Source organism: Ceratotherium simum, chromosome 11 (assembly GCF_057802395.1).
Source record: "Ceratotherium simum simum isolate JZ-2026a chromosome 11, ASM5780239v1, whole genome shotgun sequence".
Taxonomy (NCBI): domain Eukaryota; kingdom Metazoa; phylum Chordata; class Mammalia; order Perissodactyla; family Rhinocerotidae; genus Ceratotherium; species Ceratotherium simum.
Window position 1 is genome coordinate 43862429 of NC_141910.1, and position 18687 is coordinate 43881115.

General features: G+C 36.4%; 1 protein-coding gene across 6 annotated transcripts in view; it reads left to right on the plus strand.

The window, feature by feature from the left end:
• ATL2 (atlastin GTPase 2) overlaps positions 1-18687 on the plus strand; it is a 66963-nt gene that overhangs the window by 23109 nt on the left and 25167 nt on the right. For 5 of the 6 annotated variants that reach the window (XM_004418129.3, XM_004418130.3, XM_087436877.1 and 2 more), the window contains exon 2: positions 7215-7459. The exons of the other annotated variant lie outside the window; for it this stretch is intronic. In XM_004418129.3, the coding sequence (XP_004418186.1) occupies positions 7215-7459 (245 nt within the window). The remainder of the gene's footprint in view (positions 1-7214; positions 7460-18687) is intronic. 6 annotated transcript variants of the gene reach the window in all.

An 18687-nucleotide genomic window follows, 5' to 3' on the forward strand; every position in this document is an offset into this window, starting at 1 on the left:
TCTTGGCAGAGACTCCCTATCTATTTACTTATTAAGACCTTATTTTTAAGTCCTTGAACATATTTACAGTATCTTCTTAAGAGCTTTTATCTGCTAAGTTGAACATTTGGGCCATTGCAGGATTGATTTCTGTTAACTGCTTTGTTTCTTGACTCTCGGCCACAGTTTCCTCTTTCTTTGCGTGTCTAATAATTTCTTTTTTTCTTTTTTTTGTGAGGAAGATCAGCCCTGAGCTAACATCCATGCTAATTCTCCTCTTTTTGCTGAGGAAGACTGGCTCTGAGCTAACATCTATTGCCAATCCTCCTCCTTTTTTCTCCAAAGCCCCAGTAGATAGTTGTATGTCATAGTTGTACATCCTTCTAGTTGCTGTATGTGGGATGCTACCTCAGCATGGCCGGATAAGCGGTGCGTCAGTGCACGCCCAGGCCGCCAGTAGCGGAGCGCGTGCGCTTAACCTCTAAGCCACTGGCCGGCCCTAATAATTTCTGATCATATACTTTATATTGTATGTTTTGCATTGTAGAGATTCTGTATTCTGTTATCTAGTTTTTCTTCTGGCGAGAAGTTCAATTCCTAGTTGATCTTGACCTTTTGTAGGCTTGGCTTTATACTTTTTTAGTGTGGATCTCTGAAAAGCTTAGAGGAAACCCTCCTAACTTGGTGGGACTAAATATCCAAACTGTCTCCCTTGTAGATCTTTTCAGGTTTTAGTATTAGGCTTTGTTTGGGTGGGTCTTCAGTAGGTCTTACTCTAGAATGTGATCCTTAATTCTAAGATGTGGCCTTTGTGGTGTCTTAGTTTGATGCCCGAGGTATTCATAAGATCTCTGTACCATGGCTGGGCCAGAATGCTAAAGTGTCCCGGTAATGTTTACTTCTTTTGTGTTTCTGTCCCTCATTCAACCCTGTAGTAGCTGTTTTCTGGTAAGCCTGTATAGTGTTGTGTTCCCTTGCACCTGTGTCGCTTTTGGCCGAGGACTTCTGGGCTCCACCTCTGCACAGCTCCTTTTTCTCTGTGTCCTGCCTCACAGATTCCATCTGCTTTAGCAGTCTTGAACTCAGATCTTTGCTTGTGCTTTTGTTCTCCACACTGTGTTTAGGAAATCGTTCCTAGGCGGAGAGTGGGGGTGGGTGGGAGGTCGAGGGGGATGAACATGGGACTCACCTCGTGAGTTTTCTTCTCTCAAGGATTACTCTCTTCTGCCTGTTGTCCAGTGCTTGAAAAAAGATGCCTCATATATTTTGTCTAGTTTTATACTTTGTGGCGGAGGGCCAGTCTGGTACCAGATACTCTAATGACTGGAAGAGGAAGTCCCATATGTTCTTTTGTTTTTGTTTTTCCTAAGTGTACCTATGTTTTAAAAAACAAAGCAAAAAAGTATTGGGAATGATATGTACTACTTTGTGATCTGCCTTTTTCCCACATATAAGAAAACTGACATATTTTAGTATCCTTAATTTCTTAAATGTGTGTGTGTGTTGTTAAGCTGCCTAATATGTCAACATGTGGTTAAAATGACTATTAGGCTACTTTCCAGTTTTGAGACACTCAACATTAATTTTTTTTTTTTTGAGGAAGATCGGCCCTGAGCTAACATCTGCCAATCTTCCTCTTTTTTTTTTTCTGCTGAGGAAGACTGGCCATGGGCTAACATCCATGCCCATCTTCCTCCACTTTATATGGGACGCCGCCACAGCATGGCTTGCCAAGCAGTGCGTTGGTGCACGCCCGGGATCCGAACCTGCAAACCCCGGGCTGCCGCAGTGGAACGCGCGCACTTCACCGCTTGCGCCACCGGGCTGGCCCCTCAACATTAATTTTTACTACCACAAATAACACTAGTAAACAAACTTGTACGTCTTTGTTTATTTTCTTATAATAAATTCCTAGAAATAGATTTACCATGGTATAACCTCTTTAAGGCTTTTAGAAGTATGTGCTAGAACAAACTTTTGAATACTTAGATACTGTTTTCATTTGGTTATAGAATATGAATATTGAGGTTCAAGTACCAGACTCCAAAACATTATGTTGCTCTTGTAGAATAGCTAATTTTTGTAAATAGACTGAGTGGACTGAATCCAGGCTACTTTCCATAAAAATTTATTTTAAGTTTTTATTTGGAATATGATTAATAAAATTACTTGAATTGCTTTGGAAAAGTGAATTACTGTTATACTTGGTTCTCTTTCTACAAGTTTAGTTTGGGCTTGATGTAATCTAATGTTAGTAACATTTTATTGTAATGCAGATTTGTAGCACCTATTTATTGTCTTAGTTTATAATTAAGCTTGAGATTTGCAGGTGGATCTAGGTCAGTCCTGAAGTGTAAATTTTGCTGTTGGATTACATGCTGAATGTATGAATTAGGCAGATTAAGATAAAGTATGATTACACAGCAGTCAAAAAGACAGGTCTTTTTAAATTTTTAGTAGACTTTTATTTTTTAGAGCAGTTTTAGGTTCACAGCAAAATTGAGCAGAAAGTACAGTCATTCCTCCATATCCAAGGGGAATTGATTCCAGGACCCCCAAGGATACTGAAACCCGCAGATGCTCAAGTCTGTTATATAAAATGGCGTAGTATTTGCATATAACCTAGGCACATCCTCTCATATACTTTAAATCATCTCTAGATTACTTATAATACCTAATACAATATAAATGCTATGTAAATAGTTGTAATACTGTATTATTTAGGGAATAATGACCAGAAAAAGAAGCCTGTACATGTTCTGTACAGATTAGCCATCATAAGCCTTTCGATTGCCAGTTGATATGGAGGGCCAGCTGTACAGAGTTCCCATATAACCCCTATCCCCACACACCTATAGCCTCCCCCCCAGTCAACATTCCACACCAGTGTGGCACATTTGTTACAATCCATGAACATTCATTGACGCATCATCACCCAAAATTCGTAGTTTACATTAGGGTGTACTTTGGGGGGTTGTATATTCTATGAGTTTTGACAAATGCATAATGACGTATATCTACCATTATAGTATCATAGGGAGTAGTTTCACTAAATATCCTTAAATATCATTTGTACTCCACCTAGTCATCTCTCTTTTGGTCCTTAACCCCTGGCAACTACTGATCTTTTTTACTAAGACAGGTGTCTTTTTGTAGGCCTTGTGGCAAATACCTTAAGTATACTTAGTGTTAAGGTATGGAGAAATATTTGAGGAACAGTTGATCATCTGTAGTTGTCTTTCAGCTTTGACCTTGAAAGGTCCATTTGGAGGCTGGAGTGGGGGAGAACTAACTTGGAACAGTGAATGAGAAAAATCTTTTGGGAGAGCTGAAATCTACTTTCCCAGTAATTTCTTGGCATTGAAGAATGGAAATAAAATCACTATTCTCTACGTAGGGTTTAACTTCAGTTTAAAATCTTAGGGTAATGCTAAATTTAAAAAGACCTCCAATTGTAGGTAGTTGCTGAATGTTAAATTTGCAGGTATTCTAATGAAATTTACATATAAATCTCTTTTATTCAATTGAATATACCAGTATTTGGTGAATGAAGTACTTTTTCTGTAGTTAGTCCAAATTTGGTAGAGAAATCATGATAGGGAGAATAAACTTAGGTGAATCCTGTCGTTGTGCTCCATTATACCTTTGAAACATATTTGCTACACTTTGCTTTAGAAGTCTGTAGACTAGTAATGGTGATAAATATATAGACACAGGCTGCTTGTATATCTGAGGTGCAATCTTTATCCATGCTAATAAGAGAAAACTGGCCACATGGTAGCTATGGTCAACTAATCGAGGTAGAATTTCAAGTTAATAAAGATTTCCTGCTAAGTCGTTTGTTTGTTTTTGTTATTCACCAACTAATGCTTTCTTTACGACAAGAAACAAGACTGTTTGTTGGTTATAACAAAATCAGCGGTGTCCAAATTTGGTCATTGTGATATTTTACCACTTATTAATTTTGAGTTCTTTCTAATTAAAGTGTATTACTTGGTGGGGCTTCATACTTTTAATTGTAATTTTGTGATAAATATACTACTCTTGAGTTGCTAGAAATATTTCCCCAAACTAATAATGTGATTGTCAAATTTGCTCATAAAATAGGTAGGGGCAGGTGTAAAACTCCTGAGTAAAATGTGTAAATTTCATTCATTCAAAAAATATTTATTAAGCACCTGCTAGGTGCCAAGCACTGTTCTAGGTGCTGGGAGATAGAGTGGTCAACAGGATGATTGAGATCCTTATTTTTGTGGTGGATACATTCTGTGGAGGGGGAGATATAGGGTACTCATGCAAACAAATGAAAAGAGGTTATTTTAGATACTGAAAAGGGCTATGGGAAAAAAACCTGTTTTGTTAAAGTGAGTGGTCAAGGAAGTGAGTGGTCAAGGAAGGCCACAATGAGGAGATAACATTTGAGCTGAGACCTAGATGATGGAGAAATAAACCATGTGAATTTCTAGGGACAGCACAGGGGAGAACACAGGACAAAGATTCTAAGGTGGGAAACAGGTTTGGCCTGTTCAGGAAACAGCAAGAGGGCCAGATTGCAGGAGCCAGATCACACAGGAATGCAGAGGCCCTGGTAAGGAATTTAGAGTTTTCTTTTTTTTTCCCTCTATGTTTTTGGTTACAGTGGGAAACTGATTGAGGGTTTTAAGCAGAGGATTGGCAATGTAGGAGGGGAGACATATAATAAATACTTACATAAATATTCAAATGGTGAGTGGATTAAGATTAGGGGAGTATAGGAGGACTAAATTTGGTTAGGAGCCTCAGGGAAGATATACCAGAGGAAATGACGTTTAAACTGAGACTTAAGGAATAAGTATGAATTGATTAGGGGAACTGATTAGGGGAACAATATGGGAAAGAATAGTCCGGGCAGAGGAATACCGTGAGTCAAATATGAGTCTAAAAAGAGTTTAATAGCGTAAGAATCTAAAGAAGGCTAGCTTGTCTGTTTTAGTTTACAGAGAGAAGAGGAGCACCAAATGGAACAGGAGAGATTTGATTTGTAAAGCATTGTGTGGGATTTTATTTGTTAATCCTCTGTAACAATGGTTTTTAGAAGGAGAGTAACTTAATCACATTTACACTACATTACTTAGTTGCTACTCTGTGGAGGTTGGATTGAATTGGAGGAGGGGGCAAGAAGGGGGAGACCCGTTAGGTGCCACTCTAAGTGGGATAAGATGGTGGTGATGGGAACAGGGATGGTATCAATCGAGATTTTGAATGAAGACAGATTTAAAAACTTGGTTATTGATTAGATTTAGGGGTAAGGAAAAGGAGAGATGAATCGAGGATAGCCCCCAGATTCGTGCCTGAACAAATGGGTGGATAGTGATGTCATTACACAGCTACACTGGTTGATTGAACTTCACCGTAGAGTTTTAACATTTCAAGATGTAAGTAAAAGATTCTCCTGTGGGATTGAGTTTTTGAAAATTACTGTTACCTTAATAACAAGCACCTATAGTGCTTACTATGTACCATGCGTGTTTCAGCTCATTTAATCTTGGTGACGACTCTGAGGTAGGTACTGTTATTATCCACATGTTACAGATGAGAAAACAGGCACAGAGAAGTTGTGACACACATCTAGGCAGTTTTGCTCGTAGTTCGTGGTCTTAACTACTGATTAAGCTTGGAAGCTTTTAATCACACAATTTGCATACTGTTTTGTCATTTATCTGCACTCATCTAAGGATACATTAAATTGGAATTTAATGTGTTGTACCTTTCCTGGCAAGTTTACTTTTTGTGCGTTCAGATAGCATATCTGGCTGTATCTGTATACTATTGAAGTAGGCAGTGATAATATCTTCTTTAATTAAATATTGATTGCTTTTACTTTCCAAGATTCTCCTTTGATGTTGTTCGCTCTTTGTACTGTATTGTCACTGTTTGCTGCACATTTTGAAATAGTGTTGTTGATTTTGCTGTGTACAGTTAAAGATGCCTTGTGATGTGGAGGTAAAGGCTCTAATAGTCTTTGCAAATCAAATAAGCTAGATGTTTCTCTCTGTAAAGACATTAAAATCCATTAATATAGGTGTATGATCTTTGCTCTGAGAATAGTGGTTATGTGGATAAGGTATGGTTGTAGTGTTGGCTGGTCATATGCTGCTCCTCAGTGGACTGGCTGTCTCCTGGGAAAGGAGGGACTGTCATTGCATTGAATACAGTAGATACTGTATTTCTCCTTAGATTGGAAACTGACACTTAGTACACAGGCTCAAGGGCTGAGTTTCCTAAAAATGTTGATGTGGGAGAGGATAAGGTCCCCAGGAGTAACTTGTTGCTACATGATCAAGCTAAACAAGGTACATAGCATCTGAAACTAGCTATTATGTGTTTTGTTTTTTTTTTTAAGAACAGAAACCTAAACTTTAGAAATCTGTCTCTGCTGTTACATGTTCTATGGGTATTTCTTCATCACTGTGAAGTAAGCTGCTTCTGCAAAGGTTGCCTTCTTTTGGTGTGCTGGGTGACCAAAGGAAGAGTTTATAAAACTGTTTTTAAGAGCTATGTAATTTTCAAGTGTTGGCTGTGGTTGGTGAACATGAGCCCCAGAGGCAGATGAAACTCTAGGATATAACTCTGCACCTCACTGACGGTTCTTCTTGTGTCTTACACTAAAACATTAATTCTGTGTTTTGCTTTAATAAGGGAGGCTTGTACTGTTAGGTTACTCTTAGTAAATTGTTAGCTTTATCATAAATGTCATTTTTGGAAACCTCTTACGATCTTAGCCCTTTAAGTTTCGGAATGAAAAATAATGTTTATAATTCATATATATGTTTTAATCTTTGTAACTTGGAGTAATGTCCAAGGTTATACCTACAGGGAAAATTGAAATTTGAATTATTAGGTGAAATGGATTCCCCTCCCCCAAGTCTAGTTTCTGTGTGCATATGTAGCAAAAGTTGTTTATAAAATAATGCAGTGTTCAAGAACAGGTACTGCTTCTCTTATGACTTAATTGAGATAGAGGCCATACTTAGTATTGCTGCTTCTCTGTATATGTAGTGAGAAATGTTACCAGTATTCTTGGTCCTATTATAGAGGGAGTGAGAAATCCAATATGTACCTGAACATCACTTTTTGTAACGCTTTTCAAATGATGTATAATGAGGGGAAGTTATTTGAAATTTTGCTTTAGTTGTGACCCTTTAGGAAAAGTTCGTAATGTAGGAATTAACCTGTTTTTCTTTTTTTAATTTTAGGTGAGAATTATGAAGATGATGACCTAGTAAACTCTGATGAGGTTATGAAGAAACCATGTCCAGTACAGATTGTTCTTGCTCATGAAGATGACCATAACTTTGAGCTTGATGAAGAAGCTTTGGAGCAGATATTGCTACAGGAGCACATACGAGATCTTAACATAGTAGTGGTATCCGTGGCAGGAGCTTTTCGTAAAGGGAAATCATTTCTACTGGACTTCATGCTTAGATATATGTATAACAAGGTGAATAGTGTCTTTTAAATTGAACCCAGTTAAAAACAAAAACTATCAATCAATCAACCTTGTTTAGAAATAAAGCAGTAAGAGCTGTATCTTTAATTTTACAAAAATACAGTTCTTGATAAGACTTCTCAGTTAAGATGGTAATGTAAGTTAGTTTGAGCTCTTGATTCTTCTTCATCTCCATAATTCCTTTTTGTGTATAGTGCATATTGATGCATGTGATTTAGCATCTATGTTCCAGGCATTGTAGCTCTAACCCAGCGTGTCTGAGTATGCTCTCAAGTCTCTGAAGTATTGTTCATCTCTCTCGTTGCTCTTTTCTACACCTTTCCCTTCTTGATCACCTTTACAACGATGGGTGAAGTAGGCTTAAGAGACTTTTGTGAAAGTACACCTGTGCTCCTCAAATAAGTCACCTTCAGTGACTATTACTTTTTGAGGTCAAGTGCAGTTCCTTAGAGTGGCTTCCATGGCCTTCCATGATCTCTGAGCCTCATCTCTTGCCTCTGTATGTCAGGTATACTATAGTTTTTGCAGTTCCTCAAGTGTGTCGTGTTATTTCTCACATGTTGCTGTACCTTGGCTAATCTTTTTATAGGAGGCCTTCCCTGATTTCTAAGACTATGTTTTATCCTCCTCCCAGCTCTCGTGGCACAGGTCATATGTTTCATTGATACTATTTTAGTTACTTATTTTTCCTGGCTAGTTTAACCTGTGTCAGGAGTGGGCCTTATCTTGATTACCATATCTCCCAAGCCTAGCACAATAACTGGCCCATAGTAAGCACTTATTTTCTATTTTGACTGATGAATCTCCCTCTCTCTACACATTTTCACTTTTTGATGGTACTAGACAATTGTTATTTCCCTCTTCCTCCCTGACTTTGACTTTCTCCTCTGAAAAAAAGCAAAAAAAAATTTCACTTGAATCAGAATGTTTTTCTAACAGTTGAAAATTCTGCTGAGGGAATGGGAGTTTGATAGGGACCAAGAAGAAGGATTGGAAATTTGGAGTGGAGCACTTAGGGGCAAGGGCTTTACCAGGGGGCTTTTGACATTCAGAAGCCACGTGAAGACGCTAGAAGTAACACTTTTATAGAATTACGTAATTGTCTAAACACCAGTCAGGGTGCTTACCTTTACGAGTCCTATATAAATCTGTAACTGGGTGTGCATCTTGGCATAAATAATAAGGTAAACATTCCCAGTTGATTTTTCTAGGAGGCTTTTCAGTAAATTCTTTTCATAGGGATCTCTTCAGGCATGTTCAAGTATGCCTGAGTATCAAGAATGCAGTTCATGTTAAAGAAGAATGCAGTTCATGTTAAAGAACAGTATTTTACAGGGTACTACAGAGAAAGATACAGTATTTTAAAGTTTTTCCATTTAGACTTGATTATTTCCCAGAGTTTTACATCTGAAATAGAGAAATGTATAAGTAGTGACATATTCTTGTAAGAAAAGACTGTGCATTTAAAGATGATAAAAGAATTCCTGTATTTTGAGATTCTAACTCCTTCGATTAGCTTGTGTATATTGTATCTATGTGTGTCTGAGCTGTTCACTGCAAATGTATTTGATTCCAAGTAGGTCATAGACAGTAGAATGTTAGAAGGGAAAGGAAGCTTAGATCACTTGTCTAGCAGTGACAGAAAAGTTTCACCTCAGGTGCCATTTCTGATTCCATCTCTGATCAATTAGTAGTGGCTGTTCAGAGGGGGAGGAGCAGCCCACACATGTCATGTATTTGCAATCTCTGAACTAATAGAATTCCCTCTTTCCTGGTGGAGACACTGAAGCCACAGAAAGGTTGTAAGGCCTGAGTGAGTACACAGCTAGTTATTGGCTTCTAAGCTGAAATGTCTTTTTTAATATTCATCCGTAAGGTTTTCATGTAGAATTCCTGATATAAATAATCTTATTCTGTTAATTGCCAATTGCATTAAACAGTGTCTAATTTTAGGGATAACATACCTCTGCTTACACTGATTTAGTGGTGGGTCATGCTTTTTCTAGGAGATGAAAGTAAAGGAGACATAACAATGGGATAGTTTTGGATTTATTTCATCAACCTATATGCCTGCAAAGGCGAGATGCTAGCTGAAGAAGGTAGGAGATGAGCAGTGGCTTATACTGACTTTGTATATCTTCTGTATTGACCTGAGTCAGTTTATGTAAGGGTGTTGTTCACTAAAGGAGCTAAAGGTAAATATTTTACTTTATGATTTAGAAATAGATGAATGTTATCATTTTGAGTAGTTAGTAAAGGAATCATAACACAAGGCTGAATGTAAGCTCTTTTATATTGGATAAAAACAAAAACTTCGATAGCTAAGTTCTTAAAACTAAGAATATTCTGAGGTTTTTACCAAACTTTCTAAATTATAAGGGAAGTTTTGCCTTTTAGGTCTCATTTTCATGTGAAGTAAATAGCTTCTTGTACAGTTTGTTTTTTGAGCTACTACTTGTATTATGAAAAGAAGCTGTTTTTACTTGAAATATAGGACGAAAGAAATTAGTCTTTTGTAAACTTGAGATGTGAACTAAAAGTTTTTCTAGAATAAATTTCCTCATGTCAGAGCTAGTCAATTATTATAGTTAAGCTTTTACCATGAAGTATAAAATATGAGAGTATCATATAATTGCTGATTTATTGAATTCATAATGCAGGAAACATTTTGAACTTATAAGGATATCACGTATAACATTCACTGTGAATGCCATATATGAGGAATACCACAGAAATTTAAATATTGTTGATGTACCTAATAATTTGTAAGTAGAATATTTATTATAAAAGTCATTCTCAAAGTTACGAAATGAAATAATTTTAAAAATTTACATGGAACTATTAGGTCTATTACGTCAGTGTTTTTAAAGAAATCACCATATTATTTCATGTGTAAACGTAGGGAGTTACACAAGAGGAGATTAAAATCTGTAATGAGAGACAGATTTGGTGGTGGTGGTGGTGGGAGGGAGGTTGACTTTTTGAAATATATGTGTATACTCCTGAGTATTCTATGCCTTTCCCTTTCAAATGCTGATTTGGCTGTTTAGGACTGTAGTTCGGGTAAATGTATTTTATCTTTTTTTAAATTTTTCTTTTTTTTTGAAGTATAATTTACATAAAGAAAAGTGCACAAATCTTAAGTGTATAGCTTGATGAAATTTTACATGTGTATAAATCCATATTACCACTACCCAGGTGAAGATATAGAACCCCCTGCTTTGTTATATCCTTCCCAGTTAATATCTACCCCCCGAAAGGTAACCACTATTCTGAACTCTCTTAGCACAGACTAGTTTTGCCTGATTTTGACCTTCACATGAATGAAATCATACCATAGGGGTTTGTGTTTGACTTATTTCATTAGCATATCTGTGAAATGTACCCATGTTTTTGCATGTAGCGGTAGTCCATTATTTTTGTTACTTTAGTATTCCACTATATGATTATACCACATTTTATTTATCCATTTAACTGTCAATGGATATTTGCTTTGATCTTTTTAAGTTTTAGTAAGCTGATTTTTGTGAATCACATGCTTCCAAAGTGAAGTAGATTACTCTAGTGTCAACAGGAATTGTTAGAAAAATGCTGATCTAATTGTCATGTAAAAGTAATTTCAATTCCGAGAATCAGTTTAAGAAGGTCAAAACTTCATTTTAATAGAATTAAATTATATAATGTATGTAAAACTTAATACTTGGGATGTATTGAACACTAAGTAATGGTGCTAGCTCCTATTGAACCCATCTAGATAAGGATTCTTAATTCTGTACAGAGTTGCTTCCATTTTTCTATCATTCTCTATGTTTTTTCTCATTTCATCTGTACCCCAACTCATTTCACACTTTATGTATTGTTTTGAAGTGTATCGATAACATTTCATTTGTAAATATTTCAGTATGTATCTCTTTAAAGATAAGGGCTTTTTTGGACATTACAGTAATATTAGACATAAAAATCAGTAATTCCTTAAGTTATGTAATATCTTATAAATGATCAATTTTCCAATTGCCTCAGATGCTTTAAGTTTTTTTTAAGTTTGTTTGAATCAAGATCCAATCAAATGGGGTCCACATTGTGATTGGTTGTCTTTAAAGTGTTTTTAACTCTTTTTGGTTTCCCTCCATCTTTTTTCTTGGTAATTTATCTGTTCTTGAAGAAACTGACGGTTAGTCTTATAGTTTCCCAGTCTCGGTTTGCTGATTTTATCCCACTATTGTGGTTTTAGGTGTTCCTTTGTCCTGTGAATTTCCTGAAATTTGTTAGTTGAATCCAGAGACTTGGTCAGACTCAGGTTCGACTTTTGGCAAGAGCACTTCATAGATGATGTATTCTTCTGTGAAGAGGCCCATATTATCTTTTAAGATAACAGTTTTTGAATCTTTACTGAGTTCTAGGTACTTGGATTACTAAGCATTTAATAGATTATCTCACTCAGTATTCACAATAACCCTATGCAGAAATATTAGTATTTCAACTTGGTAGTTGAAGAAATGAGTCTCATTGAGGCTCTAAGTGGCAAGGATGAGATTCTGGACCAGGCAATTTGATGCCAAAACCTTTATTCTAAAAATTACTATGTAAAATGATATTTGGTCCTTTTGCGTAACTGCACTGAATTGTTCTTTGGTAAATGTTCCATTTCTCAGTGTTTGCTTCAGAAGTTGAAATAGACTGACAGGAGTGCATGCATGGTAACTTTTCCTTGCTGCCCACTGGTATCTATGCTTAATGGGTAAAGAGTTTTGACTCCATTTATGACATAATTACTAACACATTTTAAGGGAAATTATATGTAGTTTTTATTCTTTACTATTTAAAAAGCTGCTCCCTGGGGCTGGCCCCATCGCGTAGCGGTTAAGTGCACGCACTCCGCTGCTGGCGTCCCGGGTTTGGGTGCCGGGCGCGCACCAACACACCGCTTGTCAGGCCATGCTGTGGTGGTGTCCCATATAAAGTGGAGGAAGATGGGCATGGATGTTAGTTAGCTCAGGGCCAGTCTTCCTCAGCAAAAAGAGGAGGATTGGCATGGATGTTAGCTCAGGGCTGATCTTCCTCTCTCTCTCTCTCTCTCCCTCTCTCTCTCTCTCTCTCTCTCTCTCTCTCTCTCTCTCTCTCTCTCTCTCACACACACACACACACACAAAGTAAATAAATAAATATTAAAAAAAAGAAAATAAAAAGCTGCTCCCAGAACTGCTTTCAGACATCAGGAGTAAGAACTGTCTTTAAGGATCATATGTACTTATATATATACATATAATTTGCCAGAAGCATGAATATCTCAGAATCGGCTGTATGAGATGTTGAACTTGATTTCACCTTTTTCTCTAAGGCTAACAATATCTGAGATATAAGACTTGTGGGAAATTTGTGAATCCATGAAGAAAAACTTCGTTTGTTTCAGGTTCTTTTCCAAGCAAAATTGTATTTAGAGGAAGAACAATATTTTTGCAAGTTTCTTCCTAGGGTCATTTTATTACTTATTGTTTTTGTGGTGTAATTTACATACAGTAACGTGCATAAATCTTAGTATAGCCAGTGAATTTTTATGTACCTATACTTTTGTAACCACTGCCACTCAGATCAAGAAAGAGAACTCTTCCAGTGCTCTAGAAGGCTCTCTCATTCTCCCTCCCAGTTATTAGTATCTCCACCTCTCAGGGTCCACCACTGTTCTGACTTTTATCACTTTTATAGATTAGTTTTGCCTACTTTTGAACTTCACGTAAATGTAATCATAAAGTATGTACTCTTGTGTCTTTTTTCACTAAACATTAAGTCTAAGATATTTATCCATGTTGTTATCATGTTGTATCAATAATTGTTATTTTTTATTGCTGAGTGGTATTTCATTGGATGAAGATATCACTGTTTACTCCTTCTGTTGAGACATATAGGTTGTTTGTAATTTTTGTCTATTATGAATAAAGAAAGCATGAACATTCTTGTACAAGTCTTGGTGACGTAAGCACTTATTTCTGTTGAGTTTATACCCAGGAGTAGAAATGCTGGGTCATAGGGTAAATGCCTGTTTAACTTTAGTAAGGCACTGCCAAATTTTTTTTCCAAAGTGGTTTTACTAATTTGCACCTCTACTAGCAATGTAAGAGGCTTATAGTTCTTATACATGTTATAAACAGTACTGTCAGTCTTTTTAATTTTAGCCATTCTGATAGGTGTGCATTTTGTTACTTTTAAGTCATCATACGCTATACAGGTTTATATGCTCATAAAACTGTTTGCCAGATTTAATGTAGAAGTTTAGCTTATTCATTTAATTATTACTTTAACTGAATTTGCTTTTGAATATTTCACTAATTACAAGTGAAACACTATATGTAACAAGCTGCTGAAATTTTAAATTTTATATTACTATTTTTGCCTATGCAAGAAGCAGGCAGAATTTGATTAGAATTTTAAGAGTCAATAAGGAAAATAAAAATTGGTGGACTTATTTTTTCCCCTGAATATAGAGGTTATGTGGACTGTGGACTACTTTCTTTCCATTGGCATGTTGAATTTTTTTCCCTGCTAGATTTTGGTTTCTGGATTGAAACTAATTTTCTGTTCTTTCATATGCAGGTTTAAAATTAGTGTGAGTAATTTCAATTAGAAAAACTTCACCAAATTTTGCTAAAGCTAGAGGAATCAGAAATAGATGAAATGGAAGAGTCTACAATATATTGTCCAGAGTGCTTATTGCAGTGTTTTATGAGAGACTTTCTTGGTTAACGTTTGTGTATCTATTCCCTGAAAACGTTCTGTCATTTGTAGCTTTTGAAATACCTTTCCAGCTTTAAGGCCCAAATGTATATACTGCCTGTTTTGTAATATCATTAAAATTATGCTGCCTATCATCACATATTTCGATTTTGGACTTGAGAGAATATAAATTATTTGTTCCAGAAGATCTTTTCCTATTCTGAAGTCTTTGTTTCTGTAAGTTAAAATTACTATTTCTAAAGTAATTGATTTCATTTAAGTCATTTATTGAAGAATGTCTTAAGTAATGTACTGTTACACATAAGCACTGACTGCTCAACCACTAGCTTTAAACATTTAGGGAGTTAAACAGTCTTGTATAATTTAAGTTCCTTTTATATTAACATTAACTGTTTTGGGAGGAGAAATATTTTTTTTAAAGTCATTAACCTCCTGCCTCTTTCCCCCACTCTCCTAGGACAATTTTGCTATTCAACTTCTGAGTTTTAGTTCAAGATTTCTTTGTTCTCACTCTTTGAAACATTTTTTTTTTTTTATAACTAATAGGATGCATTTTCTATAGATGCTTTGGAGAATGTTCATTGTAATTCTTTCATCAAGAAACAAGTTTAAGCCATAGGATTTATGCCACATTGCGGTAGTATGTGGACATTTAACAGAATCTCCAGTGAACCATTCTTTTTTCTCCTAGACTTCTGTAGTGTTATGGGGTGGATTTTGTATGACTGGGAGTCTTTGTTAAGCTTGTATACTAAGTGTATTTGATTTTTTGTTTTTATTTTAACAGCTCTATTGAGATAGAATTCGCATACCATATAATTCATCCACTTAAAGTGCATAGTTCTGTGGCTCAGAGTTGTGCAACCATCATCACAATCAATTTTAGAACATTTTTATCACCTCAAACTGAAAAAAATGAAACCCTATACCCTTTAGCTATCATCTCCCTATCCCCCCAATGCCTGCCCGCAAACGCCTCACCCTAAGGAACCACTAATCTGTTTTCTGTCTCTATAGATTTGCCTATTCTGTACATATATATAAATGAAATCATCTAATATGTGGTCTTTTGTGACTGTCTTCTTTTACTTAAGGTAATGTTTTAAGGGATCATTTATGTTGTAGCATTATCGGTACTTCATTCTTTTTTAAGACTGAATAATATTCTGTTGTATAGATATACCACATTTTATTTATCCATTCATCAGTTAATGGACATTTGGTTTCTACCTTTTGGCTTATGAATAATGCTATACATATTGAATATATATTAATATATAATATTCCCTAACTATATGTAATAATACATTAATATGTATTATAATAATGAATAGTAATGGTATGAGGTAAGGGTTCAATTTCATTCTTTTGTATGTGCCTATCCAGTTGTCCCAGCACCATTTGGTGGAAAGACAATTTTTTCCCTGTTGAATGATCTCGGCACCCTTGGTGAAAATTAGTTGATTATAGACATATGAATTTATTTCTGGACTTTCAGTTCTGTTTCATTGATCTATATGTCTAATGCCAATACCAGACTGTCTTGATTACTGTTGCTTTATAGTAAGTTTTCAAATCAGGAAATGACAGTCTTCTTATTTTGTTCTTCTTTTTCACGATTATTTGTCTATTCTAGGTCCCTTGCAGTTCTATATGAATTTTAGACTTAGCTTGTCAGTTTCTGTGGGAGGTTAGCTGGGATTCTGTTGCCGATTGGGTTGAATCTGAAAGATCAGTTTGGGGAGTATTGCCATCTTAATATGAAGTGTTCCAATCCATGAACATGGGATGTTTTTCCACTTATTTAAATCTTTTTAAATTTCTTTTAAAGATGTTTTGTAGTTTGTAGAGTTATGTTTTATACTTCTTTTGTTAAATATATTCCTTTTTTTGATGCTATTATAAATGGAATTGTTTTCTTAATTTCATTTTCAGATTGTTCATTGCAAGTTTATAGAAATACAATTGATTTTTGTATATTGATATTGTATCCTGCAACCTTGCTCAGCTCATTTATTAGTTCCAATAGTTTTTTAGTGGATTCTTTAGAGTTTTCTATATGCAAGATCATGTCATCTGTAAATACAGGCATACCTCATTCTATTGCACTTCGCAGATGCTGCGTTTTTTTATAAATTGGAGATTTATGGCAACCCTGCATTGAGCAAGTCTGTCGGCACCATTTTTCCAACAGCATTTACTCACTTCATGTCTCTGTCACATTTTGGTAATTCTCACAATATTTCGAACTTTTTCATTGTTATATTTGTTATGGTGATCTGTGATTAGTGATCTTTGATGTTACTATTGTAATTGTTTTGGGTCGCCACAAACCGCGTCCATATAAGACAATGAACTTAATAGATAAGTGTTGTGTGTGTATTCTGACTGCTTCACTGACCCGTCATTCCCAATCTCTCTCCCTCCTCTTGGGCCTCCCTATTCCCTGAGACACAACAATATTGAAATGAGGCCACTTAACCCTACAGTGGCCTCTTAGTGTTCAAGTGAAAGGAAGAGTTGCAGTCTCACTTTAAGCCAAAGGTAGAAATGATTAGGCTTAGTGAGGAGGGCATGACAAAAGCCAAGATAAGCTGAGAGCTAGGCCTCTTGTGTGAAAAGTTAGCCAAGTTGTGAATGCAAAAGAAAAGTTCTTGAAGGAAATTAGAAGTGATACTTCAGTGAATATGCTAATGATAAGAAAGCGAAACATCCTTATTGCTGGTATGGAGGAAGTTTTAATGGTCTGGATAGAAGATCAAACCAGCTACAACAGTCCCTTAAGCCAAAGTCTAATCCAGAGCGAGGCCCTAACTCTCGGTAATTCCATGAAGGCCGAGAGAGGTGAGGAAGCTGCAGAAGAAAAGTTTGAAGATAGCAGAGGTTGGTTCATGGTTTAAGGAAAGAAGCTGTCTCCATAACATAAAAGTGCAAGGTGAAGCAGCAAGTTATCTAGAAGATCTAGCTAAGGTAATGAATGAAAGTAGTTACATTAAACAACAGGTTTTCAGTGTAGATGAAACAGCCTCATATTGGAAGAAGACGCCATCTAGGACTTTCATAGCTAGAGAGGAGAAGTCTATGCCTGGCTTCAAAGCTTCAAAGAACAGGCTGACCTCTTGTAAGGGGCTAATGCAGCTGGTGACTTTTAAGTTGAAGCCAGTGCTCATTTACCATTCTGAAAATGCTAAGGCTCTTAAGAATTGTGCCAAATCTACTCTGCCTGTGCTCTATAAATGGAACAACAAAGCCTAGATGAGGGTACATCTGTTTGCAACAGGGTTTACTGAATATTTTAAGCCCACTGTCAATACCTACTGTTCTGAAAAAAAGATTCCTTTCAAAATATTATTGCTCATTGACAATGTACACCTGGTCCCCCAAGAGCTCTGATGGAGATGTACAATGAAATGAATATTGTTTTCATGCCTACTAACTCAACATCCATTCTGTAGCCCGTGGATCAAGGAGTAATTTCGACTTTCAAGTCTTATTATTTAAGAGATACATTTCGTAAGGCCATAGCTGCCATAGATAGTGATTCCTCTGATGGATCTGGGCAAAGTCAATTGAAAACCTTCTGAAAGGATTCATCATTCTAGATGCCATTAAGAACATTTGTGATTTGTGGGAAGAGGTCAAAATATCAACATTAACAGGAATTTGGAAGAAATTGATTCCAACTCTTATGAATGACTTTGAGGGGTTCAAGACTTCAGTGGAGGAATTAACTGCAGATGTAGTGGAAATAGCAAGAGAACTAGAATTAAAAGTGGAGCCTGAAGATGTGACTGAATTGCTGTAATCTTAGGGTAGTTGCTTCTTATGGATGAGCAAAGAAAGTGGTTTCTTGAGATGGAATCTGCTCCTGGTGAAGATGCTGTGAAGATTGTTGAAATAATAACAAAGGATTTAGAATATTACATAAACTTAGTTTGATAAAGAAGTGGCAGGGTTTTGAGAGGATTGACACCAATTTTGAGAGAAGTTCTACTGTGGGTAAAATGCTATCAATCAGCGTCGGCATGCTACAGAGAAGTCATTCCTGAAAGGAAGAGTCAATTGATGTGGCAAACTTCATTATTGTCTTCTTTTTAAAAGATTGATTGATTGATTGATTGATGAAGATCAGCCCTGAGCTAACATCCATGCCAATCCTCCTCTTTTTGCCGAGGAAGACCGGCCCTGAGCTAACGTCTTATTGCCAGTCCTCCTTTTTTTTTTTTTTTCCTTTTTCTCCCCAAAGCCCCAGTAGATAGTTGTATGTCATAGTTGCACATCCTTCTAGTTGCTGTATGTGGGACACCGCCTCAGCATGGCCGGACAAGCAGTGTGTCAGTGCGCGCCCGGAATCCGAACCCGGGCCGCCAGTAGCGGAGCGCGCGCACTTAACTGCTAAGCCACGGGGCCAGCCCCCGTTGTTGTCTTATTTTAAAAACTTGCTACAGCCACTCCAACCCTTAGCAATCAGCACCCTGACCAGTCAGCAG